This window comes from Girardinichthys multiradiatus, chromosome 20, assembly GCF_021462225.1.
Source record: "Girardinichthys multiradiatus isolate DD_20200921_A chromosome 20, DD_fGirMul_XY1, whole genome shotgun sequence".
Taxonomy (NCBI): Eukaryota; Metazoa; Chordata; class Actinopteri; order Cyprinodontiformes; family Goodeidae; genus Girardinichthys; species Girardinichthys multiradiatus.
In genome coordinates this window covers 17,025,984-17,041,473 of record NC_061812.1, presented here as the reverse complement: position 1 = coordinate 17,041,473, position 15,490 = coordinate 17,025,984, and the positions used below count along the sequence as shown (strand labels likewise).

The 15,490-nt window shown below is 38.4% G+C and overlaps 1 protein-coding gene across 8 annotated transcripts; it reads right to left on the bottom strand.

Annotated features, from left to right (window-relative positions):
* Positions 1 to 7: 7 nt before the first annotated feature.
* LOC124856296 (poly(rC)-binding protein 2) lies at positions 8 to 14,719 on the bottom strand. 8 transcript variants are annotated; one of them, XM_047346625.1, is made up of 13 exons: positions 14,518 to 14,694; positions 13,258 to 13,382; positions 11,789 to 11,812; positions 11,665 to 11,697; positions 11,407 to 11,523; positions 11,190 to 11,321; positions 10,963 to 11,091; positions 9,990 to 10,064; positions 9,242 to 9,283; positions 7,390 to 7,489; positions 4,667 to 4,719; positions 4,015 to 4,184; positions 8 to 1,252 (listed from the first exon to the last, which is right to left on the bottom strand). In XM_047346625.1, exons 2-13 carry the CDS (start codon positions 13,324 to 13,326, stop codon positions 1,216 to 1,218), a joined length of 981 nt encoding a protein of 326 aa, XP_047202581.1. In that variant the 5' UTR covers positions 13,327 to 13,382; positions 14,518 to 14,694; the 3' UTR covers positions 8 to 1,215. The 8 variants fall into 8 exon arrangements, with proteins under 8 accessions (XP_047202581.1, XP_047202583.1, XP_047202575.1 ...); XM_047346627.1 differs by having other exon boundaries at positions 7,390 to 7,462; positions 14,518 to 14,693; XM_047346619.1 differs by lacking the exon at positions 8 to 1,252 and adding an exon at positions 1,259 to 3,479 and having other exon boundaries at positions 4,667 to 4,713; positions 14,518 to 14,716.
* Positions 14,720 to 15,490: the final 771 nt, after the last annotated feature.

The window sequence follows — 15,490 nt, the reverse complement described above, 5'->3', positions numbered from 1 at the left end:
CTTGTGGTTTGAGCATTTCACATCTTTATTTCTGCATTTTTTTAAACAATGTGGCACCCAGGTCTACAGTCTCAAAGAACGTGCACAGTTTATTTTTTATTTTTTCTGTCCTGCAAATAAAAAATAAAATAGGTTCTGAGTTGAGAAAAGCAAAGAGCAGGAATTTAGTGTTAACTCACAACCCTTTTCTTTGTCTACTTCATACAGGTTGGCTTCCTCAGCCTCATTTTCATTTATTAGACAAAAATTCAGTGTCCAGAAGTTATTTCCACTTTGGTAGTTAAAAAAAATAATTATTCCATTTAAAACAAATATTCCAACTTTTTTTCTTTTTCAGTATATATCAATTTATACAAAAGAAAAAAGTGAGAACAACCCTCTGATCCGGATCCCTTGAGCCAAGCCCAAAACACACCCCTCCTCAAAAATCCTCCCAAACCAGCAAAATAACCAACAAATGATCTGAGGACCAGTACAGGGGAAAGGGTAAAAATACAACGGAATGACGTGTGGAGGGGAGAAAACATGACATGCTTTGTAATACACACCTGAATAAATTAATCTGAGTGTTAAAACATTTGTCTTCATAACCAAATATATTCTGACAGTGCAGCTACATCTTCTCATCAGGTGATATTAAGTGGTACAAGCACTTCGGATGCACTTCAGTTGAAGAAGGTGACACAGGGTGAGGATGCTTTGTATTCTTAAAGCAAGTAAGCACATGAAAAACCCAACAGGTAGGAATAAAAGAAAAAAAATCATGTATATAGACAGAATAAAACAGTCACTCTATTCTTACTTTTGATACGTTTTATTTTTCCTCTTTTCCTGTTCAAAGAAAAATTAAATGACTGTACAGAACTAAATCTATATGCCCTAAATCAGAGTTTTCAAACTCTACTCTTCCGTCATGGCCAAAGAAAAACTTAAGAGGAAGAGAGAAAACAAGTCTAACAACATTAAAATCTGGAACTCGACTCAAAAATGGGAATTAAAAACCTAATTTTCTGCTTCTTTTTTTATTTATTACTAAAACCAAACCCAAACAAAGAAAATAAATAAGGAACTCAGCAGATCAAATCAGTTGACATGATTTTAAATGAGAAAAGAGGAGATACATTATATAAACTCTGAAGTTGTATAGTTGCATTGCCTGAATTTTACGGTAGCCGATGATAGAAAAGTGTGATTTAGTGCAGATGCTGTGTCTTATCAGTTGGCTGCCAGTCCTGTGGCCTCAGAGGAAAGCCTGGAGAAAACAGATACACATCCAGAGAGCAGGGGAGGAGAGAGAGGAAGGCATGCAATCAGACAGAACAGAGAAAACATCAATATTTACTCTACTTATTACATCATTACCATAAAAACCTCTGGAAGGAGGTCATCTGGCTTTATACACCAGGAAATGTTGTGCTCTTACAGAAAACCATTACGTGTCTAGCTTCAGGGGTTTGTATTACAAATTAAAAAAAACATCTCAACTCAGCATCTAGTCAAAGTCGGGCTACATACAAATGAATGAACTAGCCAAGGGTTGCGTGTTAAATAATCACAAGCTTAGTAAGGGGACTGGCACTATTTATGGATACGAGGAAAAAATTAAGCTGCTCAGGCTTAGTGGAAACTCTGCAAAACAGGAGCCAACAGCCAGCAAGCCTGGCTTTTCTCAAAGCTGCGATTTAACAATCCTTTGTTTTTTCCTCGATTAACAGAACAAAAAAAGTCCATATTAATTAGAGCTCTTAAGCTCTTAGTTATTCATACCCCTGGTTGATTTACATTTAAAGTCATTTTCAGTTAACCAGGAAGTTTGTTTTCAGATGACAAACATGAGATATTGCTCAATTGCTCATATAATTTTTTTTAAAATATGTATTTTTATGTACAATTTAACAAAAACATGGCATGTTGAAAATATTTATACCCTTCTCAACAAATAATTGAAAAGTCTATTGGGTATTATAGAAATCAAACCCTCCCCATAATTGCTGACCAGCTTTTAGAATGTGTCCAATTATAAATGTTCACTGTTCATCTTCTGCGATGAGCTTTTCGCCATCACAATATGGGAAAACATGCGCAAGGTCTGGGGCTTTTTAATGCCAGAGTAAATACCACAGCTTACTGTGATGTAAGTCCATTTCGTCCATGCCTAACAAACATGCCTGAATGACAACGTTTCACAGCAGATGTAAAAACATGAACAGTAGGATCAGACAAATGGATAAGGAGATGAGAACAGCCAATTAAAAATGCCTTGAATGGGACTCCAAATATGATTCCTCTTTTGTTTCGCTCCTGTTTTCAGTTTTAACAGCTAAGCCTATGAGCTAAATGCCGAAGCTTCATAGTCCCAAAAACAGAGGTAGGAAATTTCCCCTTCTTGAGATGAGAGGGAATTACCTACATATTTCTGGTGTCTAATTAGTAATCATCTCCTAATTGGTAAGCTGAAGCAGATGAGTATTTTTAGATTTTTAATATCAACAAAACCCAAAGCATGAACAAGTGGCTTGGATACCTGAGGGAAGATTTACTTTGATTCAAAATTACTTTGCTTTTTTTCTTACATTAGCAAACAAATCACAATGAGACCATCTTTTATGTAATTTAACAACAGTCACTTAAAAGTAACTAGAAGGAAACTAATCCCACAAGTACAACGTGACATCTTAAAGGAGCCGCTACCTGAGCAGAGCTTACACAGAGAGAGAGAAAGAGAGAGAGAGAGAGAGTGATTCGGTTAAATTATTCCCTGTCCATGCTAAGTTCAGAGTCCTTTAAAAATATAATGCACTCAACATGTCACATTTTAAAGAGACAGGTAGAGTCAAGCTACAGATATTTTATAAATATGGCGTTAACCACCTCTCTGGCTGTGTTACAAGGGGCTGCTTTGTGCTGTAAGCGAGGCATGGCACAGCCAGATACAAAAGCAAGTGCAGGTACAGACAATAAAGAGCACTGTCAGCACTTCAGGAGGAGATGACTTATGTTTCCTTCATTAGTAAGGGGAGAGCCTTCGCCTTTTGGACTTGGAGCCCAGCTCGGGGGCGACTTTGGGCTCAGTAGGAATTGGGTGTGGGGGGTTACTGGCCCCACTGACAACATGGAGGGCCAGGAGAGGCAGGGGCTTGAGACTGAGGAGACTCGACACACAGGCGGGTGAGCTGGGGAGCAGGGAGTCGGTGGAGGAGCAAGAGGAGGAGGAGGAGGAAGAGGAAGGAGGTGGCCCTGGAGCCAACAAGGACAGAGGGATGGAGGCTGTAGGGGGCGCCACACAGGAGGAAGAAGAAGAAGAGGAGGAGGAAGAGGAGGAGAAGGAGGAGGTAGCGGCAGAGGAGGTGGTGGTGGTAGTAGTAGTAGTAGTGGTAGTAGTAGTAGTAGTAGAGGTGGAAGGAGGGCACAAGCTGGTCTGTTCAGGGTTCAAGGAGGAGGAGGAGGAGGAGGAGGGAGGAGGTTTAGAGGACTCTACACTGTAGAAAGAGAGACAAGGAGAGAGGGACAACACAGTCGGGATGGGTCACAGGGCAGGCTGGTGAGCAATGGGTGAGGGGGAGGTTCAGGGAGGAGGAGGCGGGGACGGGGGGTTGGGTGCGGGGGACAAAAATCACTTAGGGATGCGACCAAAACACTACATGTTATTTTAGTAAATAATGAGTTAAACTAGGAGTAGAATGACTCATCATGTCTGTAGTGATGGATCAATGTGGGAGTAAAGGCTGGGGAAGGATAATTAACACAAATACACAGAAAAGACAATACAATCAACTAAGTTATATAAAAACCAAACAAAGCTACTAAAGCCTATTCAGATGGATGCAGGCTTTCCCTTTCATATCACAAGACACATAAAATGGTTTTTTCCTTGATCCAGCACAACAGCATGACAACAGGCACAAATTTAAATCTGAACCTTTTATCCACATATTTAATTTTCTGCAATAAATTACTATTTTACACACGTTAACCACTACGGGGCAGGCGTAAGTTGTGTTTGAAGTATCTCACCTTGCATTGATGAGGTACTCCGCCAGACTGATGCTGGCGGGCGAACCTGTGATGGTAACCTGGCGGTCAGTTGATCCGTCCACTGGATTTGCGATCTTGATCTGGGCACCTGACATTTGCCTGATCTCATTGATCTTGGCTCCCTGGCGGCCAATGATGCATCCAATCAGCTGGTGAACAGAGGGGCGAAGGGGAAAAGAGAGAAAAGTACAATATAGTTTACAACGACGCTTCTCTACAGTGTTCAAAGGAAATTTTTCCACATTGGAGCAATAGACCTTGACTAGTTTTGGTTCGAGCAAAAGGTTCTGCTGGTAAACAAAGAACCAAATCTAACAGTTAGTGTTTAAAGAAAACTGATGAACATCTTTGCAGTGAACTGGGATGCAAAGACTGATCAAAACTAACGAACCATAAAACTAACCCTAAAACAGCGCATTGAACACAACAAGATTGACACACAGTTTTAGAAGTCAGTCCCAGACTGTGATCACAAAATAATGAATAAGAGCTGTGCACAAAATCCCAAAATAAAGCCAAGAATATGCTAAATCTCATCTGGGCAACAGCCTTGGAGCACATCATACTGCTAAATTAATAATCGTGTGAAAGATAAGGTGCTTGAGGTAAACGTAATGAAGGTCAGACTTACATCATTTGGAATGGTCATCTCATGGGAACTAGTCTGAGCAGAAGCATCTATCCCTGACAAGAAAAATAAATAAGTAACTTAAACAAGAAACAGCATCCTAACTTTTTCAGACCAAACAGTGACATGAATTAGCTGAAAATACGGTTTGAACTGAAATTCTCTGACAGACAAATCAATATCCTTTTTCTTTCAGAATTGATATTTGACATAGATTAAGTTAATTGCATGATAAATTAAAATGAGCTCGATAATTTCCGCTTGCATGATTGTTTTCCTCGTGTCTCTCTCTCCTTCTACTAAAGAGCCTGGGTGACCCGTTCCCTTCTCGTTTACTTAGGGAGGAGTGAACTCTTGCGTCAGGTACTTGCCAGGCGCATAAACTCTTTATGTACCCCAGAGTGTAGCATGAGAGCTCCGTGAGGAGTAGCAAGCCCCAGAAACGCTAGTTGAGATTTGGAAAACCAGAGACAGAATTGATTTCAAAGCAAAACGCGACAGCTGCAGTGTGAGAGCACTTTGGATTGAAACCTAATGACTGCGGTGAAGCACTTAACCTGTGCGAGCCGGTATTTTGCATTTCTGGTAAAACAGTAGCAACTTAACGTGGCAATACAACAAACATGCATCTGCACCTAAAACATAATCATCCGATGCAGTTTTCACAGCAGGGGAAAAAAAAAAAAAAAAAAAAAACTACAACTGGGCTTCTTCCTGACAATCCACAATCGCTGGAGCGTATAATCGTTTAATCTGGCAGACTAAAGTAGCTACAGATTCGCATATGACCTGTTGAGGCATCTGTTCTCATTCAAATGGAGTGCTTTTGTTGTTTTGTTTATAAAACCGGCGGTTTTCCCTGTTTTCCCCGACTGAGCCGAATGATTAGTATTTTTGAAGGGCAATTTGGCTTACAGAAACTTATCATTTCCTGATATTTAAAATATCTTCCAGTTGCATTGTTAATTTCCCTAAGAAATTAAAGTTCACTGATCTTTGAGAGGGTGTAGCCTCCATTATTATGCCATTATCATTATATTAGTTGGAAATGATCTCTGGGACAATTTAAAGCCCAGCAAAATTTGTTATCGTGACAGGCCTAATAAAAGCTGAATTAGCTTGGGTCAAGCCTTTGGTTTTCATCCTTTAGACAAAATATAATTAATTAATTAATAATATTAATACAAGTTTAAATATAGTGGTGTCTACCACAATCATGCTGCTGAATGTGAAAACGTTCAAAAACATTTTACACAGTCCAGCTTGGCTTTCTAAACCAGTATCTGACTTTAATCAGTGAGTTTCATGTAAGGTGAAAAACCAAACACACAGAGCACAACATTACTAACGCGTTTTAATTTATGGGATAGGTGGCCCTTACAATCGTTTTTTTTATATATAAATATGTGCATGCATTCATTAGCCAATCTTTGGGAATGTGAATGTGCTGTGGATGCACGGATAGATGAGGGTAGGTGTAAACATGGGTACCAGAGTTTCTGCCATTATTAATGAAATTTAAGTTAAGTTAATACTTTACCATCTAAATATCTTCAGCCCAATGTCCTGAATAACTTACAAAGTTTAAATACAACTTTGTCAACCTACATTGGTGATTTTTGGCTCTAGCATGAGAACGAACTGTATTGCTCTAAAGTTACCCACATTTTACGTACAAGTTGCTAAAATTAAAGTCTGTGTTTCTAAAACCTAACTTTCTTAAAAAGCATTTTTATACCTAGGCTGCCTATCTTCAACAGCTTCCCATTAGGGTTGTGGCCGACAAGTATCTGGAAACTCTGCCAACAATTCGATTAATTTCAGATGGAAAGATGGGAAAAAAAAAAATGACAAGAAAAGATCCACCCTTCTATCACAATTACGCTCGATTCACTGACTAACAAAATGCAATTTGTTAAAAAAAGACAAAGTGAAGAAAACTGGTTGAGAAAACAAGGCTTAGTCCAACATAAAACAAGGACTGCAGGTAGGATTCTCTGAGTAACTCAGAAATGAGCAGCAAAATGCATTTTCTATATTAAACAATAAAACATAAAACTGACATTTCCAAACGTTTTCTTTCATAACTTTGTGGTTTGATGTTTCTGCTGCTGTAAATCTACAGCAGTTTTACATTAGTGTTAAAACTTTAAGAGGTGCATTGGGCATCTCTGCACCTGTGCTTCTTCGTCAGTATAAACCTAGAAATAAATAAACTCTAAATCTAACCTTCTACAAAAAGAAAAACAGGACATTCTATGTTTATGTTTTATATAAAACAAGATTTAAAGGCACCACCAGCTGGAGCATGCCATTTTTTATTTATTTAAACCTTTATTTATTTTAATGCAGATAATCAGATGAGAAATAAAATCTGGAACTACAAATAGTTTTCTATATTCTGTGCTCTTTTTGCCATACCTACCTAAACTTGAATAACCCATGTCCAAAGTGTGTGGGAACCCTGTCTAATTTTAGCAGGTCTGTGTAATCTTTTTCCTTTCAAAATGCTGCAGAGAAATATGATTTTTATGTAAATGAAATAGATGCTGAAGTCACCAGGCCTTATATTTTTAGATGCTACAAACCGTTGTTCTACAACCTACAGTACTACTCCTGTGAATGTGATAATGACTGTGTTAATGTGGTGTAGCAATGCGAAACATTTGAGTCGGATCAGCTGGAATGTTGCCGTGAAAGCCCACGGGCCTTGCTGTGCTGCATACCAGTGAATCCCTGGTTGCCTGGTGCAATAGGGAAAGGGCTCTGCTGCATAGCCAGCTGGTGAAGCTTGGTGAGCTGTGGAGAAATAGCAGCAGAGGAAGACTGTGAGAGTGAGAGGAGGAGGCGGGGAGAGAAGAAACAGAGGAAATGGGAAAACACAGGAAGAGGGGGAAAAAACAGAGCACATAAAAATCACAATCAGTACAGACGGCTACACAAAGAAGCGCAAACAAAAGAAAACTTAACACAAACTGGACTTCGTTGTGTGGTCTGTAGATCTCTTCTCACAAAGCTCTGACTATATAGCTAACGAATGAGTTTGCCTTCTGGTCTCTCTATGTGGGAAATCAAACACGAGTTCCTGTCTAGTCAGGCTCCACCTCTTGGTTAACATTTCCTGCCATCTTCAGGGTCAAAACAAACCCACAATACACAAGGTCTCTGTACAGAGGGGATTTCCCATCCAAAACAAGACCCCAAAATGACCTGGGGCTGCTTCAATTTAGCTTCATAAGAGCTAAGAGGAAACTTCTATGCTACATCTAAAACACAACACGGGTTTAAGAATCAACAACTCTTGGATAGTGCTAAAATACATGTAAGCAAACAGCTAAGAAGAATTTGAACTGTGAAAGGTTACAAATATGTGACAAGTAAGACTAATCATCTACAGCCCAATACGTTGAAAGATCCTGACCAAACTTATTTTTCCATTATATAAAAAAAAAAAAGAAAAAAAAAGCATTGATTGTATGAAGCGAAAGTTGGCCAGAGGACAAAGTAACAAAGGGAAAGACAGAACAGTGAGTTTATCCAGGACAGACCAATAAATGAGACAATACTGCACAAAGAGGGAAAAAAAAACGGAAGGAGTGAGCAGGAGGGACAGATTATTATTCATGGAACAGTGGAGAGTCTGGACAAACAAACAACAAATGTCAATTTAATTCTCTTCTGAATGCAATAACAAAACAGATACTGAGAAAAGTTCCAACTCTGCTCTAAACAGTTCATATAAAAAGGACAGATGATTGTACAGTAAATGAAGGATAAACAAAGTAACATCTATAGTAACTATAGTTGCCATAGATATAGAGAAAGATCGGAGAGCCAACGTCAGCATTGCAGTTCGCGACGTACACCTCCAGGCGCCATTTTGATGTAATGATAGATGCACAAACGCCTCATTTAACACATTGTCACCTGAAATCTTCATCCTTTTAACGCCTTTCTCAGTAACTTCTGGAGTTATTCAAACATTTAAAACTTCTAATCTCTTAGCATATTGTTGACAAATAAACATATATAACACACGTTAAGTGATAAGAATAATCTCTGGGCCTAACATATTTTCTCAGTGTATTTCGCCTTAATTTCTATATACATTATATATTACCGGTCAAGAGTTTTAGACTAACCTAACAGTTACCTTCTGCAATAGAGTGAAACTAGTACATCCATGTTATGCTTGCTGATCAGAAGAAGCATATGAATTTGAAATAATATAAATTATCATTATGGGGTTTTGCGAGATAATACTTAAAACTGTGAAAAGTGCTTCCATGCTGTTTTGTGAATTTGCTCCGACAGATGAAACAGTTTTTGTCCTCATCTCTCTTCTCACATCCTGAGATTCAGCCATGGTTGACTATCCAAATCAACACATCAAAATGGCGCCTTAAATGCACACGTTAAAACCACATGGCCGCCGATCTCCGTCTCTATAGCTATAATAGCTACATGTGGTAAAACACTGCATGGGTAGGTGGGATGATTCCTTCTTTTAGGAGAGAACAGCTGTAATTGTGAGTGGTGGTGGGAAGGGGTCAAGGAAAAAATTCCTACTGCACTTACATCTGGCTGTGGGATCGCGTGCTGTCCTTGTACAGCATAGGCCTGAAACATATGGAAACAAAGCTTTCATAGGCCTCACATCTGGTTTTATTGGCCAACTTACTTCTCCACGTACAACACCATTAGATGACAACCACATGACTCCAGCACATCAAAAAGTCAACCTAATGATACTCAAATATTAACAAGCACTCCTTGTCCAAAGTCTCCACATTTGTGAGAGTAAAGAAGTCTTTGGTGACATTACATTAGAATTAGGGGGGGAAAAAATCCACATGGTGATCATTATAAAGAATACAACACAGTATTTAGTAAGTTTAAAGACTTTGTAAAGTTAAGAAAATGAGCACCAGAAAGTGTTTAGGGTCAGGCCAAGATGAAAAGGAAATGAGCAACAAATCCTTCAACTTGAAACAAAAAAAAAAGAAACGAGGGAAGAAACTAAGTCCTTATGACAAAAGAAAAACATCCAAGGAAACCAAGGTTTAAATCTTCATTTGTACTTCAGGATTATATTGACTCTTGCAGCTCAACACAAACTGAAGCATCTCTTTAAGATAAACATTGTATGAGTCGCAATTCAAGGTTAAACTTGTATTTTCCAATGTTGTTTTTCTGAAAAATTATCAAACATACTCTTAATTTAAAAAAATGTTGGTCAAAAACCTCAAATCATTTCAGTGTTTGATATAAGGGGGAATAAAAACCTCCATAAATAAACTTCAACTATCAGAAAAGTCATTCATACCTGTCCACCTGCAAAGATGACGGGTGATCCTGAAGGCTTGGGTCGGTAGGGGATGGTGACCCCTTTAGGGGGAGACTGTACAGGGGAAAAGTTAGGTTTTATTACGATATCTACGACATACTCTCACATCTTCTTAAAAGCATTAACAATGAAACATAAAACCTTTTTCATTAAAGAAAAATTACAAATCCTTCATCATCCTGTAAGTCAGCTTTAAAGATCGTATTTACAACAGAGCTCAGCAGCTTGGGGTCATGGCATCATTTGTATGCACAGCAATGGGCATGAGCCAGTTACCAGTATCAAGGTATTCATAATTTACCAGTTTGAAAGCTCTTAAATTTTACCTCACAATACGGTTTAGTCCTTTAAATTAGAAACCAGAGAAGCGGACGGAGTAATTGCAGTTTTCTCTGGCTGCATGGAGTAATGCATCGCTTATTGCACACTGCTGGCCAGCTGGGTGAAAAAAGGCTACTACTGCTTTTACTGTATTTATATTTAAGCCAACCTACGATGTTTGGAACAAACTAAAAACACGGGACAGTCACAATGTGTCTTTAAGTTCAGTGGCAAACAACGGGGAGCATATCTGTAAAGTAGCTGTCTGCAGGCTGGGTAATCAGACTAAACAACCAAGCTGTTATAAAATCAGCTTGCTATTCCCTCAGTGTAACTCTATAAAGAGCAGAAGAGCAAAAAGGTAGAACCTTCTGTGCAACAAGCAAATGTCCTTGACAGCTAATACTAAATTTAGCAACTGCAAAAACTGATACATTATTTTTGCAGCAGTGTTCATTATTGGTGATTTTCTCCATAAAAACGCAAATAGATAACATTTTGAATTACTGTTTTAAATTTTTGTTGAAATCCTGAGAAATTGTGATATTTTTCTGAAGGCTACTCCACTGAGAATCTCATACCGGCCCAAGCCGACATAGCAACATCTGCACCTTTATTATAATCCACTCACCTCAAGCATGACCACACAGATCTGCTTAACACACTCAATTATTGACTGAGGAGTCCCAGCAATGGTGATGGCACGTTCTGTGGAGTTGGGAAGCATGTCTCCTGCCACCTGTACCTGAGCACCGGTTGACTTGAACACACAAGAGGGGTAACATTAGATACATATTATATTAAAAATCATAAAGCCTAACAGAACACAGTCTTCACTGTTTTGATTTTAGGGCATACCTCTCGAATTTCCTTGATCTTGCAGCCACCTTTCCCAATGAGTGAGCCACACTGGCTGGCAGGTACTACAATGCGTAGGGTCACTGGGGGCTTGCTGGTAGCTGTGCTGTTTGTCATTGAGCTGCTGATATCCTGGTACAAAAAATATTAAAAAGGTGAAATTAATCCAGCTTGCAAGTGCGTTGGTCCCTGTTGACCTGCAACGACCAAAGCCTACCTCTTCCAACTTCTCTATGATCATGGAGAACGCTTTAAAGATGGCTGTCGTCGGACCTGCCAAAGTGATGATCCGTTCAGGACAATTGCCTTCAGAGATGTTGATACGAGCCCCACTCTATAAACAAAAAAGAAGCAAAGAATTTAACGAAAGTATTCAGACCTCCCTGAAAAAAAAGTGAACTGTGAAATGATCTGCCAATAACAACACTTATTGTACTTTCACAAAAATAAACACACTGCGCTTTGAAAAACTCACCTCTTCTCTCATTTTCTTCACAGATTCACCTTTCTGTTTGCAGAGAATCAAAGACATGTTTAATATATATATATATATATATGATAGAAAACAAAAACAACTGTAAAAGAACAGACAACTTTACCTTTCCAATTATGCTTCCAACCTCCTGCAATTGCAAAAACAAAAAAACACTGTAAGACAGACTTCTTACAATACAAGCATGTTTATAATAATTGGCCGATGGAAGAATTGGAGCTTAATGTTAACCTCTAATGATTAACAATAAAATAAATGTGGCAATCCTGTGTTCAAAGAACCAATATGCGACAGGGGTTTTCACAATTCAAGTGCTAACACAGTACAAACCAGAACTGACTAACTGGCTAGGTGCTTTGGGGTTAATATCTGGTGCACAGTGATTTAATCACCAAAAACAGTTCAACACACAACCCAAGACTAGCAGGATTATTTACCATCAATGGAAAAACTGTAGAGAAACAATGTTTAGAGATATGGGAATAAAACTTTCATTCAATACATTTCTAAAGTGACAGTGATTGCCAGTTTAAGCTTGACAGAATGTACTGCTTGCAATTTTTTTCAGTTGCAGATATCTTACTAGACCTCAGGAAATTATGTCTACTTAAAAATAAATGCAAAATATATTACCTTTAAAACAATATATTTTAGCACAGCCTGAGCGAGGTTACGGTTTTTAATATCGCAGCCGTTTGGTGCTTTGGTGGTTTAAAATAAAACAAAAAAGGTTCAGAATTCATGTAGCTGCCTTTTGGCTCCTGGTCTTTAAAAACCACCATAGCAGGCTGCAGCATAACTCACAACACGGAGCGTGTGTGTGACTATGCTGTTGTCAAAAGGGCCAGATGGCCTGGGGACAAATGCCAGGCAATGCCTCAGGCTGTGAATTTTTGAGCATTGGATGGTGATAAAAAGAAAAAGAAAACTGGGAAGCAACTACAAGCAAAAACAATCTGGAGATAAAACATGGGCACTACTAAGGTTAACTTATGTACATCCAACCAGTATCCTTTAATGAAAGCACAAGGCAGATTTTGATTAGCGATGCCCCCATCAGGCTTTTACTGGATTTGACCAACTTCCGATTTTGACCGATAGCAATTTTTTTCCCATCCTAATCACTATAACACATAAAATAGGAAAAATTGTGGGGCAGTTTTTTTTTTTTATAGGAGCAGTAGTTTTGGATCCAACAGAAAGAATCTGCAGCTAACCTCTATCAGACTTTCATTAATGTCTAAAAAAAAAAAGTCCCTTGCTTTTGTGGCCGCTGGCTTTAGCAATGTACTGATTGCCTAAATTGTTTCCCTTCAATTGATCTAAGTCTTTGATTTATTTCCTAAACATATTCAACTAAAACACATTCAGCAATTAATCACCCAAGATAAATACTGCTTTACATAGAGGAGATTAAATTCAGTCTCTCCATTTTCTCTGAAGATAAAGGATCCCATCATCAACGGCTTTCTCTAATCCCATTAAAGTATCTTCACCTTCATACATCTTGCAGAACATCAATTCCATAAATACTGTATCAGAGCGTCCACATGAGCAGCTGCTGAGTGATCTCACCTTGCCGTGCATGAGCAGCCTTATAGTAAGGGTGACATTGAGTCCGCCTTCAATCACTCCGGAGTCCATAACTGCAACTGTAGTGGTCTGTACAAAACCGGGGGTCTTTGGTCACAGAGACAGATCTAAAAGATATAAAACAAACATTACGCACATAAATGAAAAGGGAAAGGTAAGATATAAATTTGCTTTATTAAGGCAGACAGATGTTAGGTATACTATACAGGTAAGATGTTTTTTTGCCTCATACATCTATGATAGATTTATGAAAAGGTCATAAATCTATATTAGTAATAGGCAAGGTTTTCTAAGGCATCAGAGAGCATTTAATCAACTTTGAGAAATATTTTGTCCCGAAAAATCATACACAGAAGATCCACACTCCCTTTATATTAAAATTTCAGACTAAATGACGAATTTAAATGTTTCATATGTAACTGAATTTCCAAACATATATCCCCCACAGTCGCAAACAATTACATAACTATTTTAGACATCGCTAATGAAAATGTTAATTATTAAGCAGACTGGATACTACGGCAGAAAACATTAAGTATAAAGGTTTTTCCGCAGTTTGATTGCAGGCTTTTTAAACATCTAATACTGATCCATGTCACCAGCTTGTTGGAAAGTGATCTATTGTAAAACCATTCCCTCCAGAGGTATAATAACACACGGTACAATGCTGACGATGTTCGAAACAAGTTTACTAATTCATTGTATGCCTTGTTCTTGTTTAAAGGCTCATCGGGGCGAGTGTGTTTTTTAACATATTTAAATGCATTCGACCTAAAGTAAAAGCGTTTAGTGCTTGTTTAGAAAATGGCATTTAAAGTGAGATTAAAAAAATTAAAAGGTATTTCACAGTCTCTTAGCCCCCTGTTAGCCGTGCTAGGAAAATGAATGGAGCATGCTTGCTAGCGTATTTAGCCTATTAGCTTAATTCGTCAACATTACAAAGAGATTATAACTATAAGCAGAATAAGTTGAATTGCATTTTTGTTATCTCTTAAGCAAACTTGCTTTGTAAACTGTGGAAATTAGATCCGAAAAGTGACACAAATGGGCTCTCTGTTGTAGTTCTTTAAAATAAGATAGGCTAGGCTAGGCTAAGCTAGCTAGCTACATCACTCCGAACGCAGACTGCGTGCTCATCGTCCTCACGCGGCCTATTAGCACGCTGCACAGGCGCGATTTGTTTCCGCTACTTCCGATTATAACAAATATGTTGTAAAATAAGAAAAATCGGAGAAAACTCACCTTATCAGAGCGCTGCTGACTGATCCGGGGGAGGGTTGGGGTTTTAAGGGTAGAAGGGGAGAGGTTCGGGAGGGTAAAAACCCGGGGGAGAGTTTAGAAAGGACTCGGGGAAGAGGGAAGAGTGATGCGAGATCGAGCTCCACTCCTTTACACAAAGACAACAAAATTGCAACCTTTGAACTACCACCGTTCACCCATCACAAACCCTCACCACCGCCACCCTGGAGGTTGAACTGAAGATGCTCCAGAAAAATATGCCTTCATCCATTTTACCATACTGAAAACAGCAATTACATTGAAAGCAAATACTGTTAATTTTCCGGTTTAAAATGATGCATAATGAAATTGTGATTAAAATTATCTTACAATGAACAAAGTTAATTTCAGATTTATTGTCAAATGTGATAAAAATTAGCAAGTCTTAGTCACGGTTTGATAATGATTAAATTAAGCTATTTCAAAATTAAAGACCTATTAGTGGACATGCTGCTTACTGCGAAAATTACGTTGTTTACATTGCCTTTCAAAAATATCACCACATGAACTTTTTCACGTTGTCAAGTTCCAACCACAAAGTTTAAGGTATTTTAATGAAAAATGTTATGCGGTAGACCAACCTAAAGTAGTGCATAATTTTGAAGAAAAAAGGAAAATGCTTCCCCCCCCAAAAAAAACCAAAATAAGTAAAAATCAGACTCCCTGTGTGTAAATTTAACCTCAGCATAAATACAGAGGTTTATCAAATAACATTAGTTAACAAACAACTTCCTAAAGACTTAGAAACATACCGGAGAGGTCAAGGGTAAACTGAAAGAGTTAGGTTAAAACAAATTCTCAAGCTGTGAACATCCCACAGAGAGCTGATTAATCTATCATCTGAAATGGAAAGAGTATGACCCAACTGCAAACATGATCGACAGACAGGGGAAGGAGAGAACTGACAAGCAGTCCAGAGGCAATAATAACTTTGGAG